The following is a 26,324-nucleotide window of genomic DNA, read 5'->3' as shown; positions in this document are numbered from 1 at the left end:
TTTTTTTTCAGCACCGTTGTAACTTTGAATGGTCAGTAAACGAACAATTTTAAGTCTTGTAGATTTTACAGTGGCTGTGAGAGGCAAGGAAGATCTGAAAGGATAGAGAAATTTATTCCCGCCGTCGAAACTTCCAAACCACCAGCGCAGCCACATCGAAATGTATAAACCATTCCTTTCTTTATTAAACATAGCTTGCAAGTGATAAATATTACAAAGTTTTTTTTTTAATCCTTTCTCCAAAAATTAGCTTATTATTATTATTATTATTTTAATCAGGTCACTGCATAATCAATTGGCAATATTTAAAACAACTTTTCTTTCTTTTTTTCGTTTAATCCTCTTTTCGTCGCCGTTTTTTTTTTATTTAAACCGGATCCAAAAACACAAGGCCCCAAAAAATTAAAAAATAAAAATGAAAAAATGAAATTAAAAACCCCCTCTTAAAATGGTGCAAAAGGACTGGTTTCCTGTTCTCTCGCCACCCTTTAGACCCCTAACCCAACATCTTCACCTTACGATTTGGATCCCTTCTGCCAAGTGGCTCTGACATTAAATTGGAAATGTGAGTTTGGGGAAGGGGTTCGTCTCAAAGCTCCTTCCACTCCCCCCCCGGACCCCAAAATAGATCCGACTTCTGCAACAGAAAGAGGCCAGTGGATAGGGGTTTCCAGCTGTGGGGCAAAGTTCCATGGATGGTCAGATGTTATCTCCAAGTTGGTAGCTTCCTTAGGACCTTCAAAGTTGGATGTTGATGTAGTGTTTCTTAACCTTGGCTGCTTTTAAGATGGATGGACCTCAACTCCCATAATTCCTCAACTCCTTTTAAGATGGGTAGACTTCAACTCCCATAATTCAACTCCTTTTAAGATGGGTAGACTTCAAATCCCAGAATTCCCCAATCTCTTTTAAGATGGGTGGACTTCAAATCCCAGAATTCCTCAATCTCTTTAAGATGGGTGGACTTCAACTCCTAGAATTCCCCAACCATTTAAAGATGGATGAACTTCAACTCCCAGAATTCCTCAATCTCTTTAAGATGGACTTCAACTCCTAGAATTCCTCAATCTCTTTAAGATGGACTTCAACTCCCAGAATTCCTCAATCTCTTTAAGATGGACTTCAACTCCCAGAATTCCTCAATCTCTTTTAAGATGGACTTCAACTCCCAGAATTCCTCAATCTCTTTAAGATGGACTTCAACTCCTAGAATTCCTCAATCTCTTTAAGATGGACTTCAACTCCCAGAATTCCTCAATCTCTTTAAGATGGGTGGACTTCAACCTCCAGAATTCTGGGACTTGGAAGTCCACCCATCTTACAAGTGGCCAAGGTCAAAACTCACGGACAGAAGAGGTGCAAACATCTCAAAGCATCTGGAGGGAGGAGGATCATTGGGCTATGATGGAGATGAAAAGGGATGGGTTGTTTGGCCAACATCAAAACCCAGTTGCGTCCCAAAGCGAAAGCATCTTTACCCAAAACAAAACAAAACAAAAAAAAAACACCAGTGCAAATTTACAGGGGAATTGTTCAGATCCGTGGTCGTACTTGCAGCCGCCCCAAGGACCCCCCCCTCGAACCTGGGGGGGGAAAATCTAGGGTGGGCTTAGGAGGGGCAGGCTTTGGGTTGGTGGGGGGGAGAGGATGTCCAGGGGTACAAGAAGATGAAAAGGCACCATTATGGGAACTGAGAGCCACCGAATCCATTTCAGCTTTTTGGGGGAGATGAAAAGGGGGTGCATGGGGTGGAGGGGAGCTGCCCAGCCCCCTCCTGCACCCCCTTTCCACAGGAAACCACCTTTTGACCATTTTAATGTCATACACAAAAAGAGTTTTCACACTACAAAAGGACATCGACAAACGTCACAATATCCATGGCTAAGCTGTTTTGTGGTTTTGATTTTTTTTTTCTCTATACAATGTACAACTTGCTTTGTTTTGTTTTCTCCCTCCCCTCTTTTCCTCCCCCCCTTTCTTTCTTTCTTTCTTTCTTCCTTTTTTTTTTTTCCATTTCTTGTCTCTGGTTTTTTTTTTTCCTTTTCTTTAATGTGTCAAGAAATAGCTTATATACAACAAAGAAGTCCTTGTTATAACGGGGTATTTTTTTGTGTGTGTGTTTTTTTTTCCCGGGCAGCAAGGTTACTGTTAAGCAAAGAGAAAATTTTCGTGGAGGGGAGGAGGGAAGGAAAATTAAGGAGGAGGGGCAGAGTAGCTTTTCCCCCCGACGGAACCGTTAACATACAAAATAAAATAAAATATAAACGAGGGAAATAAAACGAAAGCTCAGCATGATTCACAAAACCGGCTACAACTAAACAGTAAACTTCACCCACCCCACCCCAAAAAGAAAGAAACGGAAGCCAGCGTATTAATCTTTGAAATTAAAAAAGGTATTTTTTTTTTCTATATTACATTCCCCCAAAAATAGAAAGAGAAAGGGAGGGAGGGAGGAAGAGAGAGAGAGAGAGAAAGGGAACAGAAAAGAGCTTAGGTTTATGGGGGGAAAAAAAAATAAATCAAATTTCGGAAGAGTGCTCAAAAGGAAGATAAATGGATGGGCAGGTCGATTTAAGATCCTGCCAGAAAATCGGTTTTCCGGATAGCAAAAGAGTCCCCCATCTAATTTTGGCTAATTTCTTGGCAGAAATTCAAACAGGTGCTTTTTTTGGAATTTTGTTTTGATACTTGAGCAAAAATTATTGCACGTTTCCTACATCACCGAAAGAAAGAAAGAAAGAAAGAAAGAAAGAAAGAAAAAAAAAGATTAAAAGAGAGGAAGGAATAGAGAAGGAACAAAGGAAGGAAGGAAGGGAAGGAAGGAATAGACAGGGGAAGGAAGGAAGGAAGGAAGAGGGAAGGAAGGAAGGAATAGACGGGAAGGGAGGAAGGAATAGACAAGGGAAAGAAGGAGAGGGAAGGAAGGAAGGAATAGACGGGACGGAAGGAAGGAAGAGGGAAGGAAGGAAGGAAGAGGGAAGGAAGGAAGGAATAGACGGGAAGGGAGGAAGGAATAGACAGGGGAAGGAAGGAAGGAAGAGGGAAGGAAGGATCAGCACAATATCCAAACCAAACTGAAACCCAAAATCTTAAAACTACATGACTCACATATGTTTGAGCCACAATAGGGATAGCCAAGAGAAGGAATATTAAAAATGGGAGTGCCTAAGGCGAGCCGGGGGTGGGGGGGAAGGGCTTAAAATCCCACGTTCGAAAGAGCAAGAGAATCAAATAAAACAAAACAAAATCATCACCGAGGCCTCTAAGGCTGCCTGTCGCAAAAGCTGGCTTTGCAGAGAATTGCACATTTGGGGGGGAAGGGGGGGGGTTGGGGAGAGAAAGGGGCAGGCGCGTTAGGCCGTCTCAGGTTCAGATGGCGGGACGTGTCCTGCTTTCCCGACCTCGTCCCGAGGAATTTTTTTAAGGAGCGCCGGAGGGGGCAAAATTCAGGTCTCGGTGTCTCTCCGGTGCATCCGCGCCAAGGGTCCTGCCGCCTCCCCGTGGATTCGTTAAGTGCTCGGAGGTTTGGAGGGGCGAAACGGAAGCGGGCAGCGGGCATCCCGGGAGCTTGCGGTCTTTTCCGAGAGGGACTGATCGCCAAGGTGACCTGAAGAACCCAGGGCTAATACTTTGGAGCCAAGAGGGGAAAGGTCGGGCCCCCGAGAGCGGGAGGGGTCCTCCCACGGTTCTGATCTCCGCATGGAAAATAGCAACTTCCAGGCCGGGCGACGTCGAGAAGGGGAAAAAAAAAAAAAAGAAACAAGCAGAATCGCAAATACAACGGGGTGGAGGAATCGGCGAGCGGGAAGGGACTCCCTGCCTCTGGCATCTAACGGTCGGAGGGATGACGGTAACGGAACAGAGGCAAGGATTCAGGGTCCCTGCCTGGCCAGGAGCTCCTTCTGCTGGCCAGCAGCTTGCAGGATCAGCAAAAGGGACGCTAGATCTCTTTGATTGCCCAGAGTGATGTAGCCAACGCTCGAGGGGTGAGTCCAACGAATCTCCGGCACGCAGAAGTTTCATTTTCCTAGCATGGATGATTCCCAAAAAACCGCTTGGTGGTCTTCCCACCTCCAAAAATAGCCTTCTCGTGGACGTTTTGACCCCCAAACCAGAGTTTGGTTTCAGCTCCGGAGGAGGGGTGACCAAGATACTCCCCCACTCTTCACCGATACCGCCTTTTAAAGCCAGAATGGAAAAAAGCCATTTGGAGACTCGTGAGGAACCCTGTTTTTTCCAGGTGGTCTCCTTTTCTCCCTCCCGCAGAAGCAAAAAAAAAAAAAGCAAAAGGAAGGCGTAAAAAAAAAACGAGAAAAAAAGCAAGCCGTTAAAAATTCTACAGGTTTGCAATTACAGACGTTAAAAGCCGAACAAAAGGGGGAAAAGATAAGCGCGTAAAAACAAGCGTGTGAAAACACACAGGTATGGTGCGAGGGCTGTCCGAGCTGATGCGTTCTGACTTTGAGTGGGAAGTGGGAGGGGGAGCAGGAAGGGCTTGAGGGCTCCCACCGCCCCAAAACAAAATCCAGAGCGGGCGGAGTGGGTACAGGGGTGCCAGCGAGAACGGTTGCGAAGAGGGCGGGTTGCGCGAAAGTTTCTCGTCTTCATTTTTGCTTTGTTTTTCTTCCTTTTTCCCCCAATGTTTTCTGGGAGGGGGGTCCTGTCCCTCTGTGGTAGGCACCAGTACAGGCACTGCATGCGACGGACGAGGGGGGGGGGCGCAGATGGGGAGTCATGGGGAGGAGGAGGAGGAGGGGGGGCGGGGCTGGTGTTATTTTTGCCCGCTGATGGATTGCGATATCGAGCGCGGAGGAATCATATCGAGAAGATATTCTCGCTGCCGGTCCGCCAAGCTGGAACTTTTGTGGCCGCCCATCCCGGCATTCAGGTAGGCGATGTTGACTCCTCGAGGGAGAGAGAGAGAGAGAGAGAGAGGAGGGAAAAAAAAAAAAAGATAAGTCCATTTGATAAGTCCAGGTGAAAAGATACCTAACCATCTCAAGAATTTGTCTTTCTCAGAAGTGGGAGAAAAACCAAGGAAGACTTGGAAAAATTGCGGTTAAGTCTAGATAATCGGTCGATAAATCGAGCAGATGCTTTGAAGTGTTCCAGGATGGCGGAAGTGTCAAGAATGGGGGGAAAGGGGGGGGAGAGCGGCTAGCCTGCCCCTGCAGCTGGAGGTTCGAGTGTGGCCGTCACCAATACAGAAGGACCGGCTGGGTTTTCCCTTCCTTGGCCTCAAATATTTAGGGGCAAATCAGAGCTTCCAGAACCAGACATGAAAGTGGTAACTGAGAGACAAGGAGGAAACAGCTTAATGGAAGGAGTGGGGCAGGATCTTTAAATAAGACCCTGTCTTATATTTTTTTGAACCCCGAAATAAGCGCTTGTCCTTATTTTTGGGGAGATCTTATTATTTTGGGGCGCGTGGAGCAAGACGGGGCTCCTCTTGCCGTCTTATCTGATTTCCAGCTCTGCGTTTAAATATTTTTGGGGAGGGCTTATTTTCAGGGGGAGGCTTATTTTACCCTATGGGCTTATTATCAGGGGATGTCTTATTTTCGGGGAAACGGTTGTTTGTTTGTTTTTTAAAGTGCCCCCTAGAGATAGAAAATTAGCATTGTACGAGCGAAATTTCATTGTTTACAAAAATTGTAGATTTTTGTTTGAGAAACTCTGATTTCTGGGGGAGTGTGAGCGAGCTTCTCGTGCAGAGGTAGGCGTCACATAATGTAACCCCCGGTTCAGCCAGAATCGAAAATGTGAGCGTGCATGCACACATGGTGGCTTTGCTCACACGCACGGGGCATCGAACACACAGCGATTATATAGGACAGGATAGCGCCAGGGCAGGTGGCTGGTGGGAACTACCGGTTTTCCCGAACCGGTCTGAACCGGCAGCTGCCCTCCTCTTTTCTCATGGACACAAAAAGAGCAAGGATTCCTCCAGGCCTTCCTGAGTTTGGGACGTTCCCAGTCTGGTTGGCAGTGTGGAAGCTTCTGGTGCTAACATGGAACGCTGACACTGGTGTTTGAAATAACCATGGAACAAAAGCTGGGAAACAGTCCGGAGCGCAGACTGTTCTGTGTCTTTGGTACGATGGAAGGGTCTCCATCTAGCCTGAAGCGTCTCCTCCAGGCTGTCGCAGCAGAGAGGGGGGGTTCTTGGCTCTGTGGCTGAATTCCCACCCACCTCCTTCCAGCCCCAAGTCAATGGCCCCGTTACCTGGCATCCCGAGGAGACCGCTGGCGACGGGTAGCTGTGGCGCCTGTGCGAAGTTGGAGAGCATGGAGCGAGCGGAGGTGGGTAAACTACGTTGTAGGGAGCTTTGAGGCTGGGGGGGCTGGAGGGAAGGAAGGAAGGAAGGAGAGAAGGAAAGGTGTAGTTATGTTGGATGTCTTTATTGTGCTTAAAATGGTTTTTGGTTGTGTTAAACAGTTTTGGAATATTTAAATGCCCAGAGTTCTTGATTGAGATGGGGAAAGAAAGAAAGAAAGAAAGAAAGAAAGAAAGAAAGGAAGGAAGGAAGGAAGGAAGGAAGAAAGGAAGGAAGGAAGGAAGGAAGGAAGGAAGGAAGGAAGGAAGGAAGGAAGGAAAAAGAAGAAAGAAAAAAGAGAAAGGAAAGAAGGGGAAGAGAGAAAGAAGAAAGAAAAAGAAAGAAACAAAAGAGAAAGGAAAGAAGGAAGGGGGAGAGAGAAAGAAAGAAAGGAGAAAGGAAAGAAGGAAGGGTATTAAGAAGGAAGGGAGGAAGGAAGGAAAAAAAAGAGAAGGAAGGTAGGAGGGAGGGGAGGGGAGGGAGGGAAGAAAGGAAAAGGAGGGAAGGAAAAGAAAGAGAAGGAAGAAAGAGAGGAGGGCAGGGAGGAGGGAAAGGTGGGAAGCCAAGAGTCGTTCTGGGACAGCTCTTAAACCAAATGCCCTTTTGACTGAAGGAACATCTGGGCCAAGGGAACTGGCACAGGGTGGCAGAGCCAGGCTGGGCCTTCCTCCCGGTGGGCAAAGGGGCTGGGCGGGCAGGGCCTCACCTGTCGGAGTGTGTGATGCCTCATGATGCTCTCCTGCTTGCTGACGCTGGCCACGCTGGCCGGAGCCGTGGTGGGCGAGAGGGTGGCCTGCTGTTGCAGCCGCTGCTCGATCTCCTGGGGGAAGGCGGGAGGGAGACCGTCGCAACCTGTGCAGTGAACCCCAGGCTGGGCCTGGCCCGGGGCACCCCGGTTCCCTCCCCAGCGGTACCCCTACCCCCCCTCACCCCGGTCCCTCGACCTGCCTGCTCCTGCTGCAAAGCTTTGACGAAGGCATTCTTCAGCCGGTTGGTGTGCTCGGCCTTCAGCGCCTTTTTCTGGTTGGAGGTCATGCACTGCTCGCACAAGATCTTCCCGTTCTTCTCCTGCTTCCAATGCGGGGTGAAGTCCGTGCGGCACTGGGCACAGACAAAGGGCTCCACTCGGAGGAGGGAGGCGCATCCTTTGCCTGGGGGTGGGGGGTGGGGTGGAGATTGGAAGGAGGAGAAGGGGAGGAGGGGAAGAGAGTAGCCCCAATTATCCAAGGAAAGCAATTAAACCAGGAATATTATTGTTATCCGGCCTTCGCTATTTTTTCAATTAATCACTCAAGGCGGCGAACATATCCGCTGCTCCTATCTCCTCCTATTTTCCCTACAAAAACAACCCTGCGAGGTGGGCTGGGCTGAGAGGGAAGGGACTGGCCCAAAGTCACCCAACCGGTTTTCCCGCCTAAGGCAGGACTAGAACTCAGTTCTCCTGCTTTCGAGCTTGGTGCCTTCATCACTAGACCAAACGAGGTTAAAGGTAAAGGTAAAGGTTCCCCTCGCACGTATGTGCTAGTTGTTCCTGACTCTAGGGGGGCGGTGCTCATCTCCGTTTCAAAGCCGAAGGGCCAGCGCTGTCCGAAGACGTCTCCGTGGTCATGTGGCCGGCATGACTCAACGCCAAAGGCGCACGGAAAACGCTGTTCCCTTCCCACCAAAGGCGGTCCCTATTTTTTCTACTTGCATTTTTTTACCTGCTTTCGAACTGCTAGGTTGGCAGAAGCTGGGACGAGGAACGGGAGCTCACCCCGTGGCGCGGCACTCGGGATTCGAACCGCCGAACTGCCGGCCTTTTCGATCGACAAGCTCAGCGTCTTAGCCACTGAGCCACCGCGTCCCTTAGACCAATCCAGCTTTAGAGAAATGCTAGCAGGGGGTCAACCCAGGGAAAAAACTGAGAGGACTGCTAGACTCCCCCCATACAAATGACCCCCTGGGGAACAAAACCTAAAATCTGGGCCTTTTCCTATTCATTTGGTTCATTGGGATCCCTCCTCCCATCCGACATCCTTTACCTTGGCTGTCGATGACACTCTGGACCACTTCTTCCAGTCCCACCATGTAGATGAACTCGCTGTTGGCCGCACTGGGCAGGAAGTGGAGCAAGGGGGCGGGAGGTTTGGGGGGCGGGATCTCCAACAGAGTCTTTTCCAGCTGCTTGCGCAGGGCGAGCTTGGCGGCGGCCTGGGAGTTGGCGGCGTCATTCATGGCGCTGGGACTGGGCAGGGGGGACGCCACCCTGTTCACCGTCCCGGGCTGGATGTGAGAGGCGAGGTTCATATAGATGGCGGAGGAGCTGGTTCGCTGGCAGGGCACTGCCGAAGAGGACGGCTAGGTGGGTGGGTCGGGGGGGGGAGAGAGAGAGACAAGACAGAGTTTCAAAGTCTGGCCCTATGTTAGGGGGTGCCAGATTTGCTTCTCCTTTGTGTTCCCATCCCTTTCTCTCTTCTCCTTTGTGTTCCCATCCCTTTCTCTCCTTTGTTGCTTCTATCCCTTTCTCTATTCTCCTTTGTGTTCCCATCCCTTTCTCTCTTCTTTGCTTCTATCCCTTTCTCTCTTCTCCTTTGTGTTCCCATCCCTTTCTCTCTTCTTTGCTTCTATCCCTTTCTCTCTTCTCCTTTGTGTTCCCATCCCTTTCTCTCTTCTTTGTTGCTTCTATCCCTTTCTCTTCTCCTTTGTGTTCCCATCCCTTTCTCTCTTCTTTGTTGCTTCTATCCCTTACTCTATTCTCCTTTGTGTTCCCATCCCTTTCTCTCTTCTTTGTTGCTTCTATCCCTTACTCTATTCTCCTTTGTGTTTCCATCCCTTTCTCTCCAAACGAGAAGGTTTCCCGTTACTCACCGGCTGGTAATTGATAGCAGGGCTCATGTTCGGCGTGCTGCTGCGGATCAGGCCTGGTTTGGAAGGGATGCGCTGTCCTTGAAGCTGGGTGGGATTGGGGGCAATGACGCGCTGGGATATAAGCATGTGGGGAAGTGCGGTGTTGGTGGCCGATCGGATGACACTGTGACCCTGTCCCAAGAAGCAAGAGAAAGGTTTTAAGAGCCGGGTGGTTATCGCTGGGATAGTTTTCTGATCTCCCGCTCCAAGTCAGCGATGCCAAGAGCTGCCAATCCCATTTGCTTGTTGTGACGGCCATTTTTCGCGGGTGGATTCACGTCTTGGGAGGAGGGGGGGTGACGGTCCCTTACCTGTAATGTTCTGAGGTTTTGGGGCTCAACCCCTTGAACTCCAGGTCGGGAGGGAAGTTTGGACAGAGCCTGCTGTCCGACGTGGGCAGGAGATGGCTGGACTATAGACGCTGCGTTCTGGACAACCGGAGTCTGGCCGAGGGCGGAAAGAAAAGAGGACGAGGAGAAAAAAAAAATGAGAAAGTCTATGGATTAAAAAGAAAGGGGAATGTTTCTTGGAGAATCTTCAAGAAAATCGAAATTTTTCTTGATCGGCTCGTGGGGGACGGGGACGAAACGGGTGATCTTACCCACCTGGCCGGGGAGCCTGGCAAGAGGCGGGGGGGAAAGTAGAGTTAGGTGTTTTTCGGCTAAACCGGGACTCTCCAAACTTTAAGACTGGTGGAATTCAACTCCCAGAATGGGGAATACTGGGAGTTGAAGTCCACCGGGCTTCTCCGCGTCCTCTTCCGGAGGCGTTGACGGGAGGGGAGGTCTGACAGACCGGCGCTAGCCGCCTCACCTTCTGTACCACGTTCTCCTTCTGCAGCTGGCTTTGCCGTAGTTTCTTCAACAGCACCAGCCGGGCTTCCTCTAACCGCAACTCGTCCCGCAACTGTTTGATGAGCTGCTGCCTCTCCTCAACCCCTTTCCCCTGCGGAAAGGAGACCAAGAGGTGAGGATGGAGGGTGACCTTCCTGCGGGGCTGGCGGCCCTCGGTGGAGAGGGATTGCCGGTCAGGGCACACAGCCTCCCCCTTTTAAGAGGCTGATTTGGCCTGGGAACCCGACCCGACCCAGGGAAGCGTCTTGGGCAAGCCGCGACCCTCCGTGCGCTCTTGCGAAATCCACTCATCGTGTTTTTCGGTCCCTTGCTGTACCTTGAACATTTCCAGATTGGCTGCCTTCAGACGCTCTTCCATGCGGGAGCTGGAGCGAGGGCTGGAGGCTTCGTTGTCGGAGAGGACGATGACGTCCGGAGAAGGGGTGAGCCGCCCCCTGTCTTGATCGCTGCTGCTTTCAGAAAAGGGGGAAGAAAAGCCAGATTGAGTGAGGGGCCGGGTTTTTTGGGGACGACGACGAAGACGACAACTGGGGGACAAAAGAAGCTACCTGAAGGAAGTTGTCTGTTACACAGCTGGACCCACTTAAGGAGAAAGGTTATCGGAGCAGGTAAAGGGGTGGATGTGGAAGGTGACCACATAGATTTGCAGATGTTTCATGACCCAATTAGGTAACAGCATCAGTGCTAGAAGGGAGGTGGAGTTTGCAGAGAGGAGGAGGAGGAGGAGGAGAAGGAAGACTGTGGGATCCTTGGTGTTGAGTTTGGTGGTTTACTTGTAGATGTTTCATGACCCAACTAGGTAACAGCATCAGTGCTAGAAGGGAGGTGGAGTTTGCAGAGAGGAGGAGGAGGAGGAGGAAGAGGAGGATTGTGGGCTCCTTGGTGTTAAGCTGGGTGGTTTCCCTGCAGACGTTCCATGACCCAACTAGGTAACATCGTGAGTGTTATACATTTTCCAAGGTCTGACCGCATTCAAACCCCTCCACCTCCCACCCACCCAGCGGCGTTTTCACCCACACCGGTGGACGTTGTACGGCCGTATGTTGGAACGAGCAGAAAACTGCCTTTCAGAGTAAATAAAACCAAGTCTTGGAAAAGTCTCCCAGCCTCTCGCCGGCCATCTAATGCCTGTTGCCGGCTTTTTATAGCGTTTCCCGAGCTCCTATTTTCCGCCTCATCCCTGCTCGGATCCTGGCTGGGATACTGAATTACATAAAAGCCACGTGAACAAACAGTCTGAGCTCTGCCTGCCCACCCACCCACCCACCCACCCAACAGACTACGAGTCACCAAAGGGTTTTTCAATCCCTCTTTCTGGAGTTTATTTTGCAAAAGCTGGGACTTTTAAGCGGTGGAGGCCTTGGTCTGCTCTAGCCAAGTCCTGGAACTCAGTCTGGGTCCTTCTAAGTGCAAGTACCAAAAAAAGAAAAGAAAAGAAAAGAAAAGAAAAGAAAAGAAAAGAAAAGAGGTTGAGACTTTGGAAAAAGTGCAGAGAAGAGCAACTAAGACGATCAAAGGCCTGGAGATTAAAATATAGGCTGCAGGATTTGGGTTTGGCTAGTCTAGAGAAAAGAAGAATTAGGGAGAGGGACATAAGAACAGTATTCCAGTGTTTGAGGGGCTGCCCCAAGGAAGAAGGGGTCAAATTATACTCCAAAGCCCCCGAGGTCAGGACAAGAAACAACGGTTGGAAACTAATCAAGGAGAGAAGCAACCTGGAATGAAGGAGAAACTTCCTAAGGGTGAGGACAATTAGCCAGCGGAACAGCTTGCCACTAGAAGTAGTGGGTGCTCCATCGCTGGAAGTTTTTAAGAAGAGACTAGACAGCCCCGTTTCAAATGGTATACGTTCTCCTGCTTGAGCACGGGGCTGGACTAGAAGACCTCCAAGGTCCCTTCCACCTCTGTTATTCTTCTTTTATTCTGCCCGAATAAAAGACCTCCGAAGTCCAACCCAGTTCTGTTCTGATGCGACAGTAGACAAGGGTTAAGGTGAAAATAAGTTCTCGCGAAGGGGACTGGTGGAGAAGGGGAGAATTCTCGGCCAAATGCCCCCGAGAGAGTCAGAATGCCGGCGGATACCTGAATTCCATGGTCATTTCGGCCAGGTGCGCTCCTCCAGAGGAAGCGTTCCGCAGAGACTAAGCCAAATTGAGACCTGGAAGGAAATCAATGGACAACAGAGGCGGACGGTCCCTTCCTGTTGCTTGGAGACGGAGGATGCAACCCGGTGGTTGCATTATGACATCACACAGAGGGGAGGGTCACAGGCCACCCAGGCAAGGGGGTTTTGTGGGCCAAAGGGACCCCCCCGATCCACAAAGACCGGAGCTGAGAGGGTTGGAAAGGGTCCTCTTCTCACAACTCCCTCCAACTTTAGAGGATTCTATTCCCTAGAGGGAAGAGGGGGGATGAGTCGGTCAGTAAACGGCCCAGCCTATCTCAAGAAGAGCTGGGAGGAAGGGGGTGGCAATACTGAACTTCGCAGACCTTCCCCGGAAGGAATTCTAGCTGCCCGGGATGCTTGGTTGAACCCAGAGATCTTAGCTTCTTCGCCATAACCAGGATCTACTGTCCTTCATGGTATGTGAGAAAGACCTTGAGAGACACAGGGCGAAGCTGGCTAGGAACAGTCAGATAAGGGACGGCAGAGCCCAGAGCTGTATAAGGGGTGGAGAAAAGAAGACTCAGAAGGGACCCTCCCAAGCTTCTGAAGCTGTAAAGGAGAGGGTGGGAGAATTGTACTATCAAGACTTGCAAGGTTCTGTTGATGTAGCCTTACAATGAAGTAGAATTAGATCATTTCCTGTCTGGTTTACTCGGAAGGGTGGCGTAGGTGGCTCAGAGGTGAAGACACTGAGCTTGGCTGGAAAGTTGGCAGCCCAAGGTTCGAGACCCGAGCGCCATGTGATGGGGTGAGCTCCCGTCCTTGCCGCAGCTCTTGCCAAACTAGCCGTTCGAAAGCATGAAGAGGCGAGTAGGTAAATAGGTACCCACTTCGGCGGGAAGCGAACAGCGGTGCGTGAAGTCGGGCTTGGCCACACAACCGCGGAAGTCTCTTCAGATGTCGCTGGCTCAATGGCGTTTAAACCGCGCCCCCCCCCGAATCGGCAACTACTGGAGTGGTGGCTCAGTGGCTAAGTTGCTGAGATTGTCGATCGAAAGGTCGGCAGTTCAGCAGTTCGAATCCCGACTGTCGTGTAACGGGGTGAGCTCCCGTTCCTTGTCCCAGCTTCTGCCAACCTAGCAGTTCGAAAGCACGTAAAAAAATGCAAGTAGAAAAATAGGGACCCCCTTTGGTGGGAAGGGAACAGCGTTCCGTGCGCCTCTGGTGTTTAGTCATGCCAGCCACATGACCACGGAGACGTCTTCAGACAGCGCTGGCTCTTCGGCTTTGAAATGTAGATGAGCTAGAGTCGGGAATGACTAGCACGTATGTGCGAGGGGAATCTTTTCCTTTTACTACCTGGGAAGGCTGAGAATGCAAGGTGGAAAAATCTACACATTCCCCCCTTCATGACGTCCAACTCGATTCCTAGTTTTGGTCAAGTCTCATCCCATAACGCTCAACCCCTTCCCCTCAACTCTGCCCCCTCCTCACCCAAAAGGACCCTATCTGCTGATTTGATAAAGAGCTTATAGGTTTCCCGGACGCGCAGCTGAGCCGAAAGCACCTTCTGTTCAAGGTCAAGGAAAGAGAGAGGATGACCAACCAGCAGAGGCGGTAGGGCAGATGGCGAGCAGACGAGCCTGGATCGTCACCAGCAACCAAGCAAGATCCGAGGTGGTTCTGCCTTGGAGACACTCCTTGCCCGCCTACGGCTGACAACTTGTCCCTTCGCCACCGAAACGCATGAGTGAGTCAGGAATTCGCAGCTGACGACCGGGATCCTGCTAAACCTTGGTCTGATGGATGCCTCTGCCACCCCCTGCATCGCGGGCTCGTAGCACGGGTTCTCTAGACCCCACCTCCGAGGCTGAAAGTAGTACGTGTTATGGACCCCTGACCCTTTTCTCCTCCGCCTCCTCCTCCTCTTCTCTGTTGGGACCAGCGTTCGGGAGAAGATTAGAAGCTGGAAGAGTTGGAATCCTTCCAAAATAACGACGATAATATCGAGTTCGGGAACAGATGCTTTCAGAAGCAAGTTATCTAAGGGAGAACTAAGGCGTGATATCGTGGCATAAAATAATCTTTGTAAACTACAGATAATTTTGTCATTTTTACGGGGCAAAATGTTTGCGGGATTTTCTGGGAGGAGGCGAAATTTGCAGGAAACGTGGATCAGGAAGGACAATTTTGTTTCCTTTCCCCCCTCCCCTTTTAATGAGGGGGGGAGGCATTTCAGCTCTTCTCCGCTTCCACTCGCCTCGCTTATTAAAGCCAATTTAATTAATTTTAACACATTAACATAATTCTATTAAAGGAGGTCAGGAAAGGGCTTCGTCTGAGGCGTTTTCACGTGTTCCATCATTTCGTGGGAGACAGTCATGATTAAGAAGTGCGGGAATAAGGGACTTTTTAGGATGCCACAATGCTTTCGAACCATAAACTGGCTAACCCTGGTTTAAGAGAATTAAAACTATAGGCAACTCATAAGGTTTCTATTCCCCCGTTTTACTTCCCCGTGTAATACTGCTAAGATCTAATAAATGAGAATTCCCACCCGCCCCCCCTTCAAATCAGTGTTTCCCAACCTTAACAACGTGAAGATATGTGGAATTCTGGGAGTTGAAGTCAACGTATCTTCGAGTCGCTAAAGTTGAGAAACATTACTTTCTAGACTTCAAGTTTCGCACTGGCCAAGATGGCATTGTTTGTTGACTTCTCCTGAATCCTGAGGCATTCTGGGAGATGAGTCCTTCTTAAACTGGACTCCCAAACCAGCAACTGATTCTGGTTTCCAATCTCACAATTCTGAAGACCGCTTTGACCTATCAGGTAATACCTATCAAAATAGAAATGAAGGAGAACGCCATGGTGGCCCCAACTGATCTTCTCCTGAACTTGGGACACTCAACGTTCACCACCAAAAGTCTTCCAATTGATCTAAATTAATATGCACCGCACCTCCAGGCTAGCCGTGGGGAGAAAGAGAAGTGAGAGGTTCCCTACCTTCTTCTCGCACTCATGTCCACTGGTTCGTCGTTGATGTTCTCCTTGCCGGATCTCCCGGAAGACCGTCCGTCGGCGTGGGGTCTCAGGTTTCCGTTCAGCTTTTCCTCGTAGACTTTCAGTCCATCCTGCTTGACGGGCAGCTCATGGGGCACCTCGATACCCGCCAGGTCTTTCCTTTTGAGCAGTGCCAACATCTTGAGGCGCTCCATGGCCTCGTGGCCCTCCATCTTCAGCCTCTTGGCCAAGACATCGTCCCGCTCTTCGGCTTGGTCCAGGGTCCGCTTCAAGCGGTTGAGACGCAGAGTATCCTCGCTCATGCGGTCCATCCTGCCAGGGGGGAAAGGAGAAGGGAAAGAATGAGAAACCACCATCTAATGAAGTGGCCGAGTCGGGCAATCGAACATCTCAAGAAGAAGAGCCAGCTAAGAAAACACCAAGAACCCCCTACGTTCAACCCTGAACGTCCATCGTTCAAAGCCATCCATCACTCAGTGGTTGACCGTAGGGACCAATATCTACTGTCCTAGCATCCAAGCTAGCTTGGCCTTGGAAACAGTCCACCGATTGGACAAATGCTCCATCATTCTTCCTACAGTACATTTTGGTATTGGTCTGACCTAGGCTTCCCAAGAGCATGAAGCAGACTCGTTGTCCCGACAAAAAACACTTTTATTAAGTTACTGTGAATTCCTCTCATTCGTATCCAGCAAAGTCTTTCAAGGGAGAATTTACAGCCACAGACCTTATCTGGCTTGGAGAGCTGCCAGGCCGATATCTTCAAAACTTGGCAAGGAGTCTCGGAGAGTCACCAACCAATTAAGCGAACTAATTGTCTCCTGCAAACTCCCCTCCCCTTTCGCTCCTCTTTATTCCCTATGGGAGGGGCCATTCATCATCCACCTGTGGCTTTACTCCTGAGTCGCCCCTTGTTCTTTAGCTGTTCTCTTCTCCTGGCAGCTCTGGGAACAGGCTCCAGCTGTTCTTCTCCCTCACTGATGTCTGACTCCGAAGGCAGCTGACAACTGTCAGACGGCCCTGGCCCCCGCTCTGCCTCCGACGCAGAGCCCTCGTCAGAGCCTTCCCCAGACTCCAGGACTGGCCCAGGTTCCTCCCCAACCTCCTCACTGTCTGAGTCACTGCTGAGGGCAGTTCCTGGACCAGGTCTGCTGTTTCAGTAGCAAGACTTGGAGAACAGGTCCAAGCTTGGAGAGCTTCATGGAGAGATGTTACTGAGACCCAGCCAGCGTGAAGCTATAGCTGGGTTTGCCTCCTCTATGGGCTGTGAGAAAAAGCAGGATTTCAAATATCCCCTCTTCTAACGAAGGAAGTCGGATCAGCCCCCCCAAGCCAGCTTTCTGATATGGTCCTGGAGGTGAATCTTCCCCCCCTAATCTGGGAAAGGCTCCGGATGAGAAAGCCTTTTGGAATTAAGCAAGTTAAGACATGCTCAGGAGGAGATGTGCAAAATTATATGTGTGCCTTTGCTTCTTTTCTTTCTTTCTTTCCTTTCTTTCTCCCCTTCTTTCCTTTCTCTTTTCTTTCTTTCTCTCCCCTTCCTTCTTTCTTTTCTCTTTCCTTTCTTCTTTTTTCTTTTTCTTTCTTCTTTCTCTCTCCCCCTTCCTTTTTTTCTTTTCCCTTTCTTTTTCTCTCTCCCTTCCTTCTTTCCTTTCTTCTTTTTCTCTTCCTCTTCCTTCTTTCCTTTCTCCTTTCTTTCTCTCTCCCCTTCCTTCTTTCCTTTCTCCTTTCTTTTTTCTCTCTCTACCCCTTCCTTCTTTCCTTTCTTCTTTCTCTCTCCCCCTTCCTTCTTTCCTTTCTCCTTTCTCTCTCTACCCCTTCCTTCTTTCCTTTCCTTTCTCTTTCCTTTCTTTCTTTTCTCTCCCCTTCCTTCTTTCCTTTCTTCTTTCTCTCTCCCCCTTCTTTTTCCTTTCTTTCTCTCTCTCTCCCTTCCTTCTTTCCTTTCTCTTTCCTTTCTTCTTTCTCTCTCCCCTTTCCTTTCTTTCTTTCCTTCCTTCTTTCTTTCCTTCCCTCCCTCCCTTCAGAAATAATGGGTGCTCCAACACTGGAGGATTTTAAGAAGAAACTAGACAGCCACTTATCTGCAATGGTACAGGTTCTCCTGCTTAAGCAAGTAGGCTGGACTAGAAGACCTCCAAGGTCCTACTCTACTCTACTCTACTCTACTCTACTCTACTCTACTCTACTCTACTCTACTCTACTCTACTCTACTCTACTCTACTCTCACTCTCACTCTCACTCTCACTCTCACTCACTCTCACTCTCACTCTCATTCTTCCTTCCGCATTCGGTCCTAGTTAATTTCAACGTAGATATTATTTTTACAACCATTTTTTTTTTTAAAAAAGGCATCTTAAAATAAATTGCAACTTCTAAAAAGTGAAGCTTCCGTTTTCATTTCCTGACTTTTTTAAGGAAAACATACGGGACTAGAAAACAGCTGGATCCCCCAAACTCTCCCAAATCTGCAGGTTGAAAGTCACGAATTAGAATTTGCCAACGTCATTGATTCAATCAAGCTAAGTTAAACAAACTTGAAGCAGATCCGGTTATTTGCTGGACATCAAAATCTAACCCTCAAACCAATTGGGAGCGTTTATCCTGATTAATTTAAGAGTTTTCTTTAAAACCCACTACCCAAAATATATTTAGATGAGAGCACCAAAGATTTAGCCTCTCAATCTGCAAATGAGATCCATCTTAACCTCCAGGAAAGGAAGCCGGGGAAACCATGGTCAAGAGTTTAATTAACCATGATAAGAATTTAAGTAAGAATCAAGTTGATAATAAACTCATTCTGGTTTATTCTTCTGGAGTTAAAAAGTACATCCTAGCTGGGGATAATAGGAGCCACAAAACAGCTTGTGCAGTAGTCCTCAACTTATGGTCATTCACTCAGTGACTGTTCAAGCTTACGACGGAGCCAGAAAAGTCCAGTTTTCACACTTAGGACTGGACCCCGCACTTACGACCAATTATACCATGCCCCGACTAGCTGGGGAATTTCTGGGAGTTGAAATCCATCAGTCTTAAAAGTTGCCAAAATTGGACAACCCTGATTTGCAGGGGGTAACAATACAGGTAGTCCTCGACTTACGACAGTTTCATTTAGTGACCATTCAAAGTCACAACAGCACGGGAAAAAAGGGACTTGGAGAAGTTTTTAGTTACGACCTCTGCAGCATCCCCATGACTGTGTGATCAAAATCCAGTCTCCCTTAACAACAGAAAGGTTGGGTTCCACTGTCGTCGTAAGTCGAGGACTATCTACATTCCTGAAAAATAAGAAATAGCCTTCCCCCCCCCCACTTCCTTTTTGCGTGAACTCAATTTTGAAAAGAAACTGGGATGTTTTTCTAAGAATGGAGCAAAGGAGTGAGAATTGGCCCGTGATGGGAAAAAAAAAAAAATCCTCAGGGATCCATTTAGATCCCTCTCCGCTTATCCCGGGAATCACCCCGATGTGGCTTTGCCGGGGCCATTTCTCCAGCGACAACCACAAAAACGCAGGCGACAACAGCCAACAGGGAATTATTTTTTTTTTTCTTTTCGGCGAGAAAAGCGGGCAGTCTAAAGCGATTTAAATCTGCTTTTCCGGGAGCCACACCGTGTTTTGAATCCAAGGATAAAAAAAAAAAAAACCATCCTCTTTGGCTGGCTTTTTTAAAGAAGGAAAATGGGGTTCTCCCCCACTCCCACGTGGCAAGGAGCGAATTGCACGTTTTTTTGGGGGGGGGGGCGAGGGGAGGGAGGCAAAGCGGCAGGCTTGGTTGGGGGTCAGAGCTGAAGAAGCTCCTTGGAGGAGAAGCGAAACGTCTTCAAAGAAAGAAAAAAAAAAGCAGAAAGTCCAGTTGCCTCTTAAAAGAAAAGAAAAGAAAAGAAAAGAAAAGAAAAGAAAAGAAAAGAAAAGAAAAGAAAAGAAAAGAAAAGAAAAGAAAAGAAAAGAAAAGAAAAGAAAAGAAAAGAAAAAGCACATTTGAGACAACCAGGATTTGAATGATGGAGAATCTCCAGAGACATTTAATTATCGGATGGTTTTTCTCCCATCACCCTCCTTTTCAGTTCGCCCTTTGGGGGTTTTGGGGAGGGGCTGCCCCTTTCTCTCTCTCTGACTCCCCTCCTCTCTCTCTAGCCCCCTGCCAGCCTGCATCTCTCTCTCTCCCCCCCTTTTTCGCTCTCTCTCTCTCCCTTTCTCTCTCTTCTTTTCTTTCTCTCTTTTTCTTTCTCCCTTTCTTTCTCTCCCTCTTTTCTTTCTCCTTCTTTCTCCTTTCTCCCTCCCTTTCTTTCTCTCCCTTTCTGTCTCCCCTCCTCTCTTTAGCCCCCTGCTCGCCTGCCTCTCTCCCTTTCTCTCTTTTCGTTCTCTCCCTCTTTTTTTCTTTCTCTCCCTTTCTGTCTCCCCTCCTCTCTTTAGCCCCCTGCTCGCCTGCCTATCTCTCTCCCTTTCTTTCTTTTCGTTCTCTCTTTTTCTTTCTCTCTCCCTTTTTCTTTTTTTCTCTCTCTTTCTCTCTCTTTTCTTTCTCTCTCTCGCCCTCTTTTTCTCTTTCTCTCTCCCTTTCTTTCCCCTTCCCTTTTCTCTCTCTCTCTTTCTCTCTCTCTTTTCTTTCTCTCCCTCTCTTTTTCTTTCCCTCTCCTTTTCTTTCTCTCTCCTTTTCTTTCTCTCTCTCTCTCTTTTTCTCTTTCTCTCTCCCTTTCTGTCTCCCCTCCCCTCTCTCTTTATCCCCCTCCTCGCCTGCATCTTTCTCTTTCTCTCTCTCTCTCTCTCTCTCTTTCTCTCTTCCCAACTTCTCGGCGCGTGGCTAAAAGCGGAAAAGCGGCGTGTGTGCCGGGAAAAAGATGCATTTCGAGACACAACGCACAAAATGGCTGTCTCCCAAGGCGCCCAGCCGTTTCCATACAATGCTATAAAAAGGACAATTTCCTAAAAAGGAAAACCGGGAACTGACAGCCAGCAGGTTACGGAGGGCGGGCAGGGGGTCTAGAGAGAGAGAGAGAGAGAGAGGAAGGGGGGGGGAGAGAGAGGGGGGGGGGAGGGAAATGCCAGCAGATTAAATCAATCAGCCCCTTGGATCCAGTCCAGATCCCTGGTTTGTCCTTCTGGACGGACTCTCTCCCTCGTCGCGACCCTTGCGCGACTCGCACACAATGCCGGGCCAAGGCTCCTTAAGGCTGGGGATGGGGGGGGGGAAGCAAAGGTGGATAGAGAGAGAAGGGGGGGGAAAGGCAGGGAGAACCTGCCTTCTCCACAGCCAAAGACGGAAACCCCCTCCCCAAAATGCACCTCGCTTGCTTTCGAGGGGGGTCCGTGATCCCCCCCCCACCATCCATCGCCACGGGATGAAAAAAAAAGGCATTGCATTTTAGATCGGGGATCCCCCCCAGAGGAAGGTCGTGGGTAGGGTTTTCCAAAAGGGTGACAGAGAGGGGTGGGGGGGTGGACACCCCCTCCCCAAGCAAAGCTCGGCTTGCAAAGAAACTTGTTGAGCGCGAATTAGCTGCTTTCTTCCTCCTCCTCCTCCTCTTCCTCGCCCGTGGTTGGGTTTTGGGGAGGGGAGGATTTGGGAGTTTAAGGGAAGGTCTCGAAGGAGGCGGCGGGGATGGGGATCTACCCCAAAAGGAAAAAGGGATCACGGAGGCCGAGGGAAGGGATCTCGGATGGTCCCAGGAATAAATTGGCTGTACACTGCCCTGAGTCCTTCGGGAGAAGGGCGGTATAGAAATAAAATTATTATTATTATTATTATTATTATTATTATTATTATTATTATTATTATTATTATTATTATTATTATTATTATTATTATTATTATTATTATTATTATTATTATTATTAGAACCGAAGTAGCTTTTACGTGGCTGGTTCTTCTAAAATTATCACGTCTGGTCAAAATTTCCAGCCGAATCTGGAAGCCCAAAATGTAAAGGGAAAGGGCCTGTTTGCTTCTATAGGTAGTCCTCGACTTACAACGCTTCGTTTAGTGACTGCTCAGAGTTACGACGGCACTGAAAAAAAAGACAAAGCGACTTACGACCGGTTTCCCCCCCCCCACACACTTACGAGCTTTCCAGCATCCCCGCGGTTTGCGCGATTCGAAATTCAGACGCTTGGCAACTGGCTCGTATTTATGACGGTTGCATAACCCCGGGGGGGGGGACGGACGAGTGATTCCCCCTTTGCGACCTTCGGATGAGCCAAGTCGACGGGGAAGCCGGATTCGCTTAACGACCCCGTCGCTGGCTTAGCAACGGCAACGGCTCGCTTAATAACGGCGGCAAGGAAAGTCGTAAAACGGAGCAACCCCCCCCACTTCACACGTTTCACTTAAGCGAGACAAATTTTGGGCTCAACTCTGGTCGTTAAGTCGAGGGCGACCTGTGGAGAGAAATTCCTAGAAAGACACACTAGGTTTTTTATTTTTTTAAAAAAAAGACCTGCTCAAATTTAGACTAAGGAAACTGATTTAAGGAGGGAGGCAGGGCTGACGTAGCCAGGCTTACTTCTTCGAGCGACGCACGGTAAGATTTTGAGCCCTGATTGGCACCGGGGCATGCTTTGATGGGGTGTTGAGTGTGTTTGTGTGTTCGTTTCGAACACACAAACTAAAATAAATAAAAAATAATGAAATATATATATATATAAAAATTAATAAATAAACAGGAGAGCCCATTTCGGGGGAGGCCAGCAGCTGTGACAGGAACCCACCTGTATTTTGTTGGGGGGGGGGAAGAGTGAAAATCTCTGCCTATGCTCAGAGGCACTCAAGGAAAGGAACTAAGGCCTAAGGAGTCACAGAGAAAAAGAAGTGCGGTCCCAGGTGGGCATCTTAACAGAATGACAGAGTGGGAAGGGACCTTGGAGGTCATCTAGTCCAACCCCCAAGAGAGGAGACCCTAGGCCAGTGACGGCTAACCTTTTTGCCGTCGCGTGCCAAAAGCAGGGGAAGCGGAGGTGGCGGGGTCACGCGTGTGCGTGTCCACACCCATAATTCAATGCACCCCGGCCCCCCACGCATGTGCATGCGACCCCTCTGTGATCCCCCCACTTTTGGCACCCGATGGCCGGGTAGGTCCGTTTTTCATCCTCCCCAGGCTCCAGAAGCTTTCTTGGAGTCTGGGGAGGGCCAAAACAGCCTTCCCTACCACCCCAGAGACAGGAAACGGTCCGTTTCCCGACTTCCGGTGGGACCGAAAAGCCTTAGAATCAGTTGGCCGGCACGCGCATGTGCGGTACAGCTGATCTAGGGTGATGGCTCACAGATATGACTCCGCGTGCCACCTGTGGCACGCATACCACAGATTCGCCATCACGGCCCTAAGCCGTTCCAGACAAATGGACGTCCAATCTTTTCTTAGAAAGTTCCAGTGTTGGAGCATTCACAATTTCTCGAGGCAAGCTGTCCCACCGGTTAATTGGAATATTAAATGGCTTTCATAACCCACGCTTTTGGGGTGTCTGTGTGTGTCTCACACACACACACACCTGGGGGGAGGGAGGAGTGGGGAGGCCGCCAGTCTGATGCAAAAGAATGAGAGATTAGAAGAGCGTTTTCAACTTCAACAACTTTTAAGATGGGTGGACTCCAACTCCCAGAATTCCCCAGCCAGCATGGCTGGCTGGGGAATTCTGGGAGTTGGAGTCCACCCATCTTAAAAATTCCAGAGCTTGAAAATCAGTGGACTAGAAGCTTATCTGCTTTCCCAAGACTTGATTCCAAGTTATGCAGAGCTAAAAAAAATCTACCTTTATTGATTGATTGATTGATTGATTGATTGATTGAATTTCTATACCGCCCTTCTCCCGAAGGACTCAGGGCGGTGAACAGATTAAGATTTCATATACATATAATTATTATTATTTTTTTATAAACAGTAAATAATAAATTGAGTCAACTTGGTGTATCTGCTAAGACCTTGGCATAGAATTTAGATGTTTATGCTAGCCCTGCTTGTTGAAAAGTGGGTATTTTGATTTCCTTTTATTTAATTTTGTACGTGCAGGGAATTAAAAAAAAAACAAAACAGCACACACATACCCAAATTTCTATACTGCTTAACGGGGACGAAAACTAAAGACCAACTCACCGGCTCTCTTAAAGGGGCACGAATCCCCAAACCACTCCATTTATAATTTTAGAGAAACACCACCAATCGAGGCTACACACACACACAAAAAAAAACCCTTCAAAACATAAAGAAGGAAATCTGCCAACGAAGCAAATAAAAACTCCGGCATTCCTCGCACGACTTTGATAAAAGTTTCTCCGACTCCGATCTCCAGATCCAAGAGACAAAAAAACAAAAAACAAAAAACAACTTTGTTGTTTTCGGTCTGTTGTGCCACTCAACCTTTCTGTTGTTAAGTGAGTCATTGAGTGAGTTTTTGCCCAATTTTACGACCGGCCTCAAGCACAATTTGTTAAGTGAATCGTCGCAGTCGGTAAATTAGTCGCCCGGTCGTTAAACGAATCTCCCTTCCCCACTTGACTTGGTTGGTTGGAAGGTTCGCAAAAAAAGGGACCAGGTGATGTTGGGACACGAGGGGTGGAAATTCTGCTCAATTTCTCTATAAACGGAATTTCGCTTAAAATGAAAAAAAAAAAAAACATTCCACGAACGCGCAGGAAATTTTTTAACGGAGCATTTCGCAAGGCCGCCGTCGGAAGTTTACAAATTACGGCGCGAAGGGTTAAGGCGACGAAAGTCGGCCAAGTTTTGGAGCCTGAGTTATTTCCGATGGCGAGACAGGTAAGTCCCCGACATACGACCACAACGGAGCAACAAAATTTACGTTACCGAGCGAGACGTTTGTGGAGTGAGTTTCGTCCCGTTTTACGGCCTTCGCCTGCCACGTTTTGTGTTAATAAGCGAATCGCCGCAGCTGTGAAATTACTAACACGGTCGTTAAATGAATCCATCTTCCCTGGTTGGGGGAAGGTCGCAAAAGGGGATCCTGGCTCCCCACCTCCGGGATGCTGAGACTGTCATAAATCTGAATCAGTTGCCAAGTGTCCCGTGACCCGTGGGGAGGCTGCAACGGATGTGTGAAAAAGGCTCTTTTTTTCACCACTGTCGTAACTTTGAACGGTCACTAAGAAAACTCTTGTAAGTCGACAACAACCTGTATTATCAATTCTGGGAGTCGGAGTCCAAACGTTTTAACGTTGCTGAGGTTGAGAAAGACGGGACCAGAATCCCGCCAGCATCGTCCGTTCTGATGTTCACCAAAACATGCGACACCCGCCTTAAATCTAGCCGCGACGACAACTTTCACGCAAAAGCGGATGGACACTGTGCATGGGCCGAAGTGAGCACGGGGTTTGCCACCGTGGCCCGGGTCTTCCAAAACCTTCTAAAACCCCAACTTCTCCGTGAAGTAGTCCTCGACTTACGACCGCAATCCAAAGCCCAAAACTTCCACTGCTAAGCGAGACAGTTGTTAAGTGAGCTTTTGCCCTGTTTCCTGGCCACCGTGGTTAAAGGAATCCCTGCGGTTGTTAAGTGAGCATGGCCTGTTCAGCGAATCCGGCTTCTCCCATTGGTTTTGCTCAAGGCGGTCGCAAAAGGGGATTGCGGGACAGCCACCCCCCGCCCGGGAGACTCCGCGACCGTCATAAATACGAGCCAGTGGCCAAGCGGCCAAATTTTGATCCCCTGACTGTTTGTTTATGTTTTATGTTTTATTAAATTTATATACCGCCCTACTCCCGAAGGACTCAGGGCGGTGAACAGGCACAAAATAAAATACATAAATACAAAAGTTAGAAACATAATTAAAACCAAATTAAATAATTTAGCCCGAGACAATTAAAAATCCCAATAATTGTGGAGATGCCACGACAGTTGTAAGCGTGGAAAACGGTCGTAAGTGTGGAAAACGGTCATTAAGTCACATTTTTCTCAGTGCCGTTTTCACTTTGGTCACTAAACGAACGGTTGGAAGTTGGAGGACTCCCTAGACTCAAATCCAAAATCAGGGAACAAAAATAAAATAAAATTAAAAAAAACACCTGAGAAAAAATGCCCAGGAATTTTTGCAATGATCAACCCGCGAGCTTTTCGATTCCTGAGCCAAGGGCGGAAGAGGGGAGAAGTGGGGAAGGGGGTTTATGTGAGGGGTGGGGGGCTGGACACCCCCTCCCCATGAAAGGTGAGGAGGGGGAAAAAAAGGAAAAATAAAAATTCAGGTTGGGACCGGCTCTCCCCTTTCCAGACGGAAATGCAAAGCTTCACGGATGGATGGATAGATGGATGGATGGATGGATGGAGGGAAGGAAGGAGGGGTGGGTGGGTTTCCAGCCCACTCCTTTCCCTTCTTCCCCTCCTGTGACGCAGCCCGCCTTATATAAGAGGGCTGTGATTTCCTTGGGCCCGCAAGGGAAGGCCCTTCCTACTCGCCTCTCTCTCTCTCTTTGCACACACGCGTTGCTTTTGTGTGTGTTCGCTCCCGTGCGCACACACGCGCACACACGGCCAGATTTCCAGCCCTTGGCAGCCGGCCAGCCTCCCCCCCCCTCCAAGAGGAGCGCGCACTGCCTCCCTCGTCAGCCTTGTGCCTTCCATTCACAGAGCTTGGGTTGTAGCTGACATGAAGGAGAGAGGAAGGGGAGGGGGGAAAGAGGAGGAGGAGGAGGAAGAGGAGGAAGAGGGGGGGGCCCGCAAGGGAGGGAGAGGAGAAGGCTGGGGGCATTCGATCCAACTATCAGCACGCCAGACAATAGAAGACGTTCGACCACACTCGGGGAGGGGGGGGCTTCCTTAACCCACTCCCCCTTCCCCACCTTTCTGATCTTGGGGTGGGTGTGGGGACCCCCCTCCCCACCACTTCCAGGACCGGGGGGGGGGGAGCAGAGGGATGCGCAAATATATACGACGCCTCGAATTCAGGAATGGAAGGGGGGGGGTGGAGAAAAAAAATAAATAGAAAGAATTCACTGTTGAAGAGAGAAGGAAGATGGAGAAGAATTTGGGGGAAAGTCTCAGCTGATTTCCTTCTCCCACCCCCCCACCCCCCGTTCCCTCCTTTTTTGAGGGGTGCACTGTTTTGGTTTGGAAGAAAGAAAGAGGTGGGGGGGGAAAGAGAGGGAGGAAGGGGTAGAGATGGGGGGAGCGAGCAAGCAGAAAAAGGACTCCCCCAAA

The 26,324-nt window shown here is 49.1% G+C and overlaps 1 protein-coding gene across 6 annotated transcripts in view; it reads right to left on the bottom strand.

Annotated features, from left to right (window-relative positions):
* GATAD2B (GATA zinc finger domain containing 2B) overlaps positions 1-26,324 on the bottom strand; it is a 51,295-nt gene that overhangs the window by 13,381 nt on the left and 11,590 nt on the right. For 2 of the 6 annotated variants that reach the window (XM_087880778.1, XM_060694277.2), the window contains exons 2-11: positions 15,174-15,503; positions 10,377-10,509; positions 10,020-10,151; positions 9,518-9,649; positions 9,168-9,338; positions 8,342-8,657; positions 7,266-7,468; positions 7,024-7,137; positions 6,227-6,344; positions 2,028-4,905 (exon numbers count right to left, since the gene is read on the bottom strand). In XM_087880778.1, the coding sequence (XP_087736904.1) occupies positions 4,772-4,905; positions 6,227-6,344; positions 7,024-7,137; positions 7,266-7,468; positions 8,342-8,657; positions 9,168-9,338; positions 9,518-9,649; positions 10,020-10,151; positions 10,377-10,509; positions 15,174-15,502 (1,782 nt within the window). In that variant the 5' untranslated portion in view covers position 15,503 and the 3' untranslated portion in view covers positions 2,028-4,771. Of the gene's footprint in view, positions 1-2,027; positions 4,906-6,226; positions 6,345-7,023; positions 7,138-7,265; positions 7,469-8,341; positions 8,658-9,167; positions 9,339-9,517; positions 9,650-10,019; positions 10,152-10,376; positions 10,510-15,173; positions 15,504-26,324 lie in introns of those variants that run through there. The other 4 variants (XM_087880779.1, XM_060694278.2, XM_060694276.2 and 1 more) reach the window with 2 other exon arrangements.

The sequence above is a fragment of the Pantherophis guttatus genome, chromosome 18, assembly GCF_059756535.1.
Source record: "Pantherophis guttatus breed Tessera chromosome 18, ASM5975653v1, whole genome shotgun sequence".
Taxonomy (NCBI): Eukaryota; Metazoa; Chordata; class Lepidosauria; order Squamata; family Colubridae; genus Pantherophis; species Pantherophis guttatus.
The sequence above is the reverse complement of the archived record's forward strand: the minus strand, read 5'-3'. Positions and strand labels throughout refer to the sequence as shown.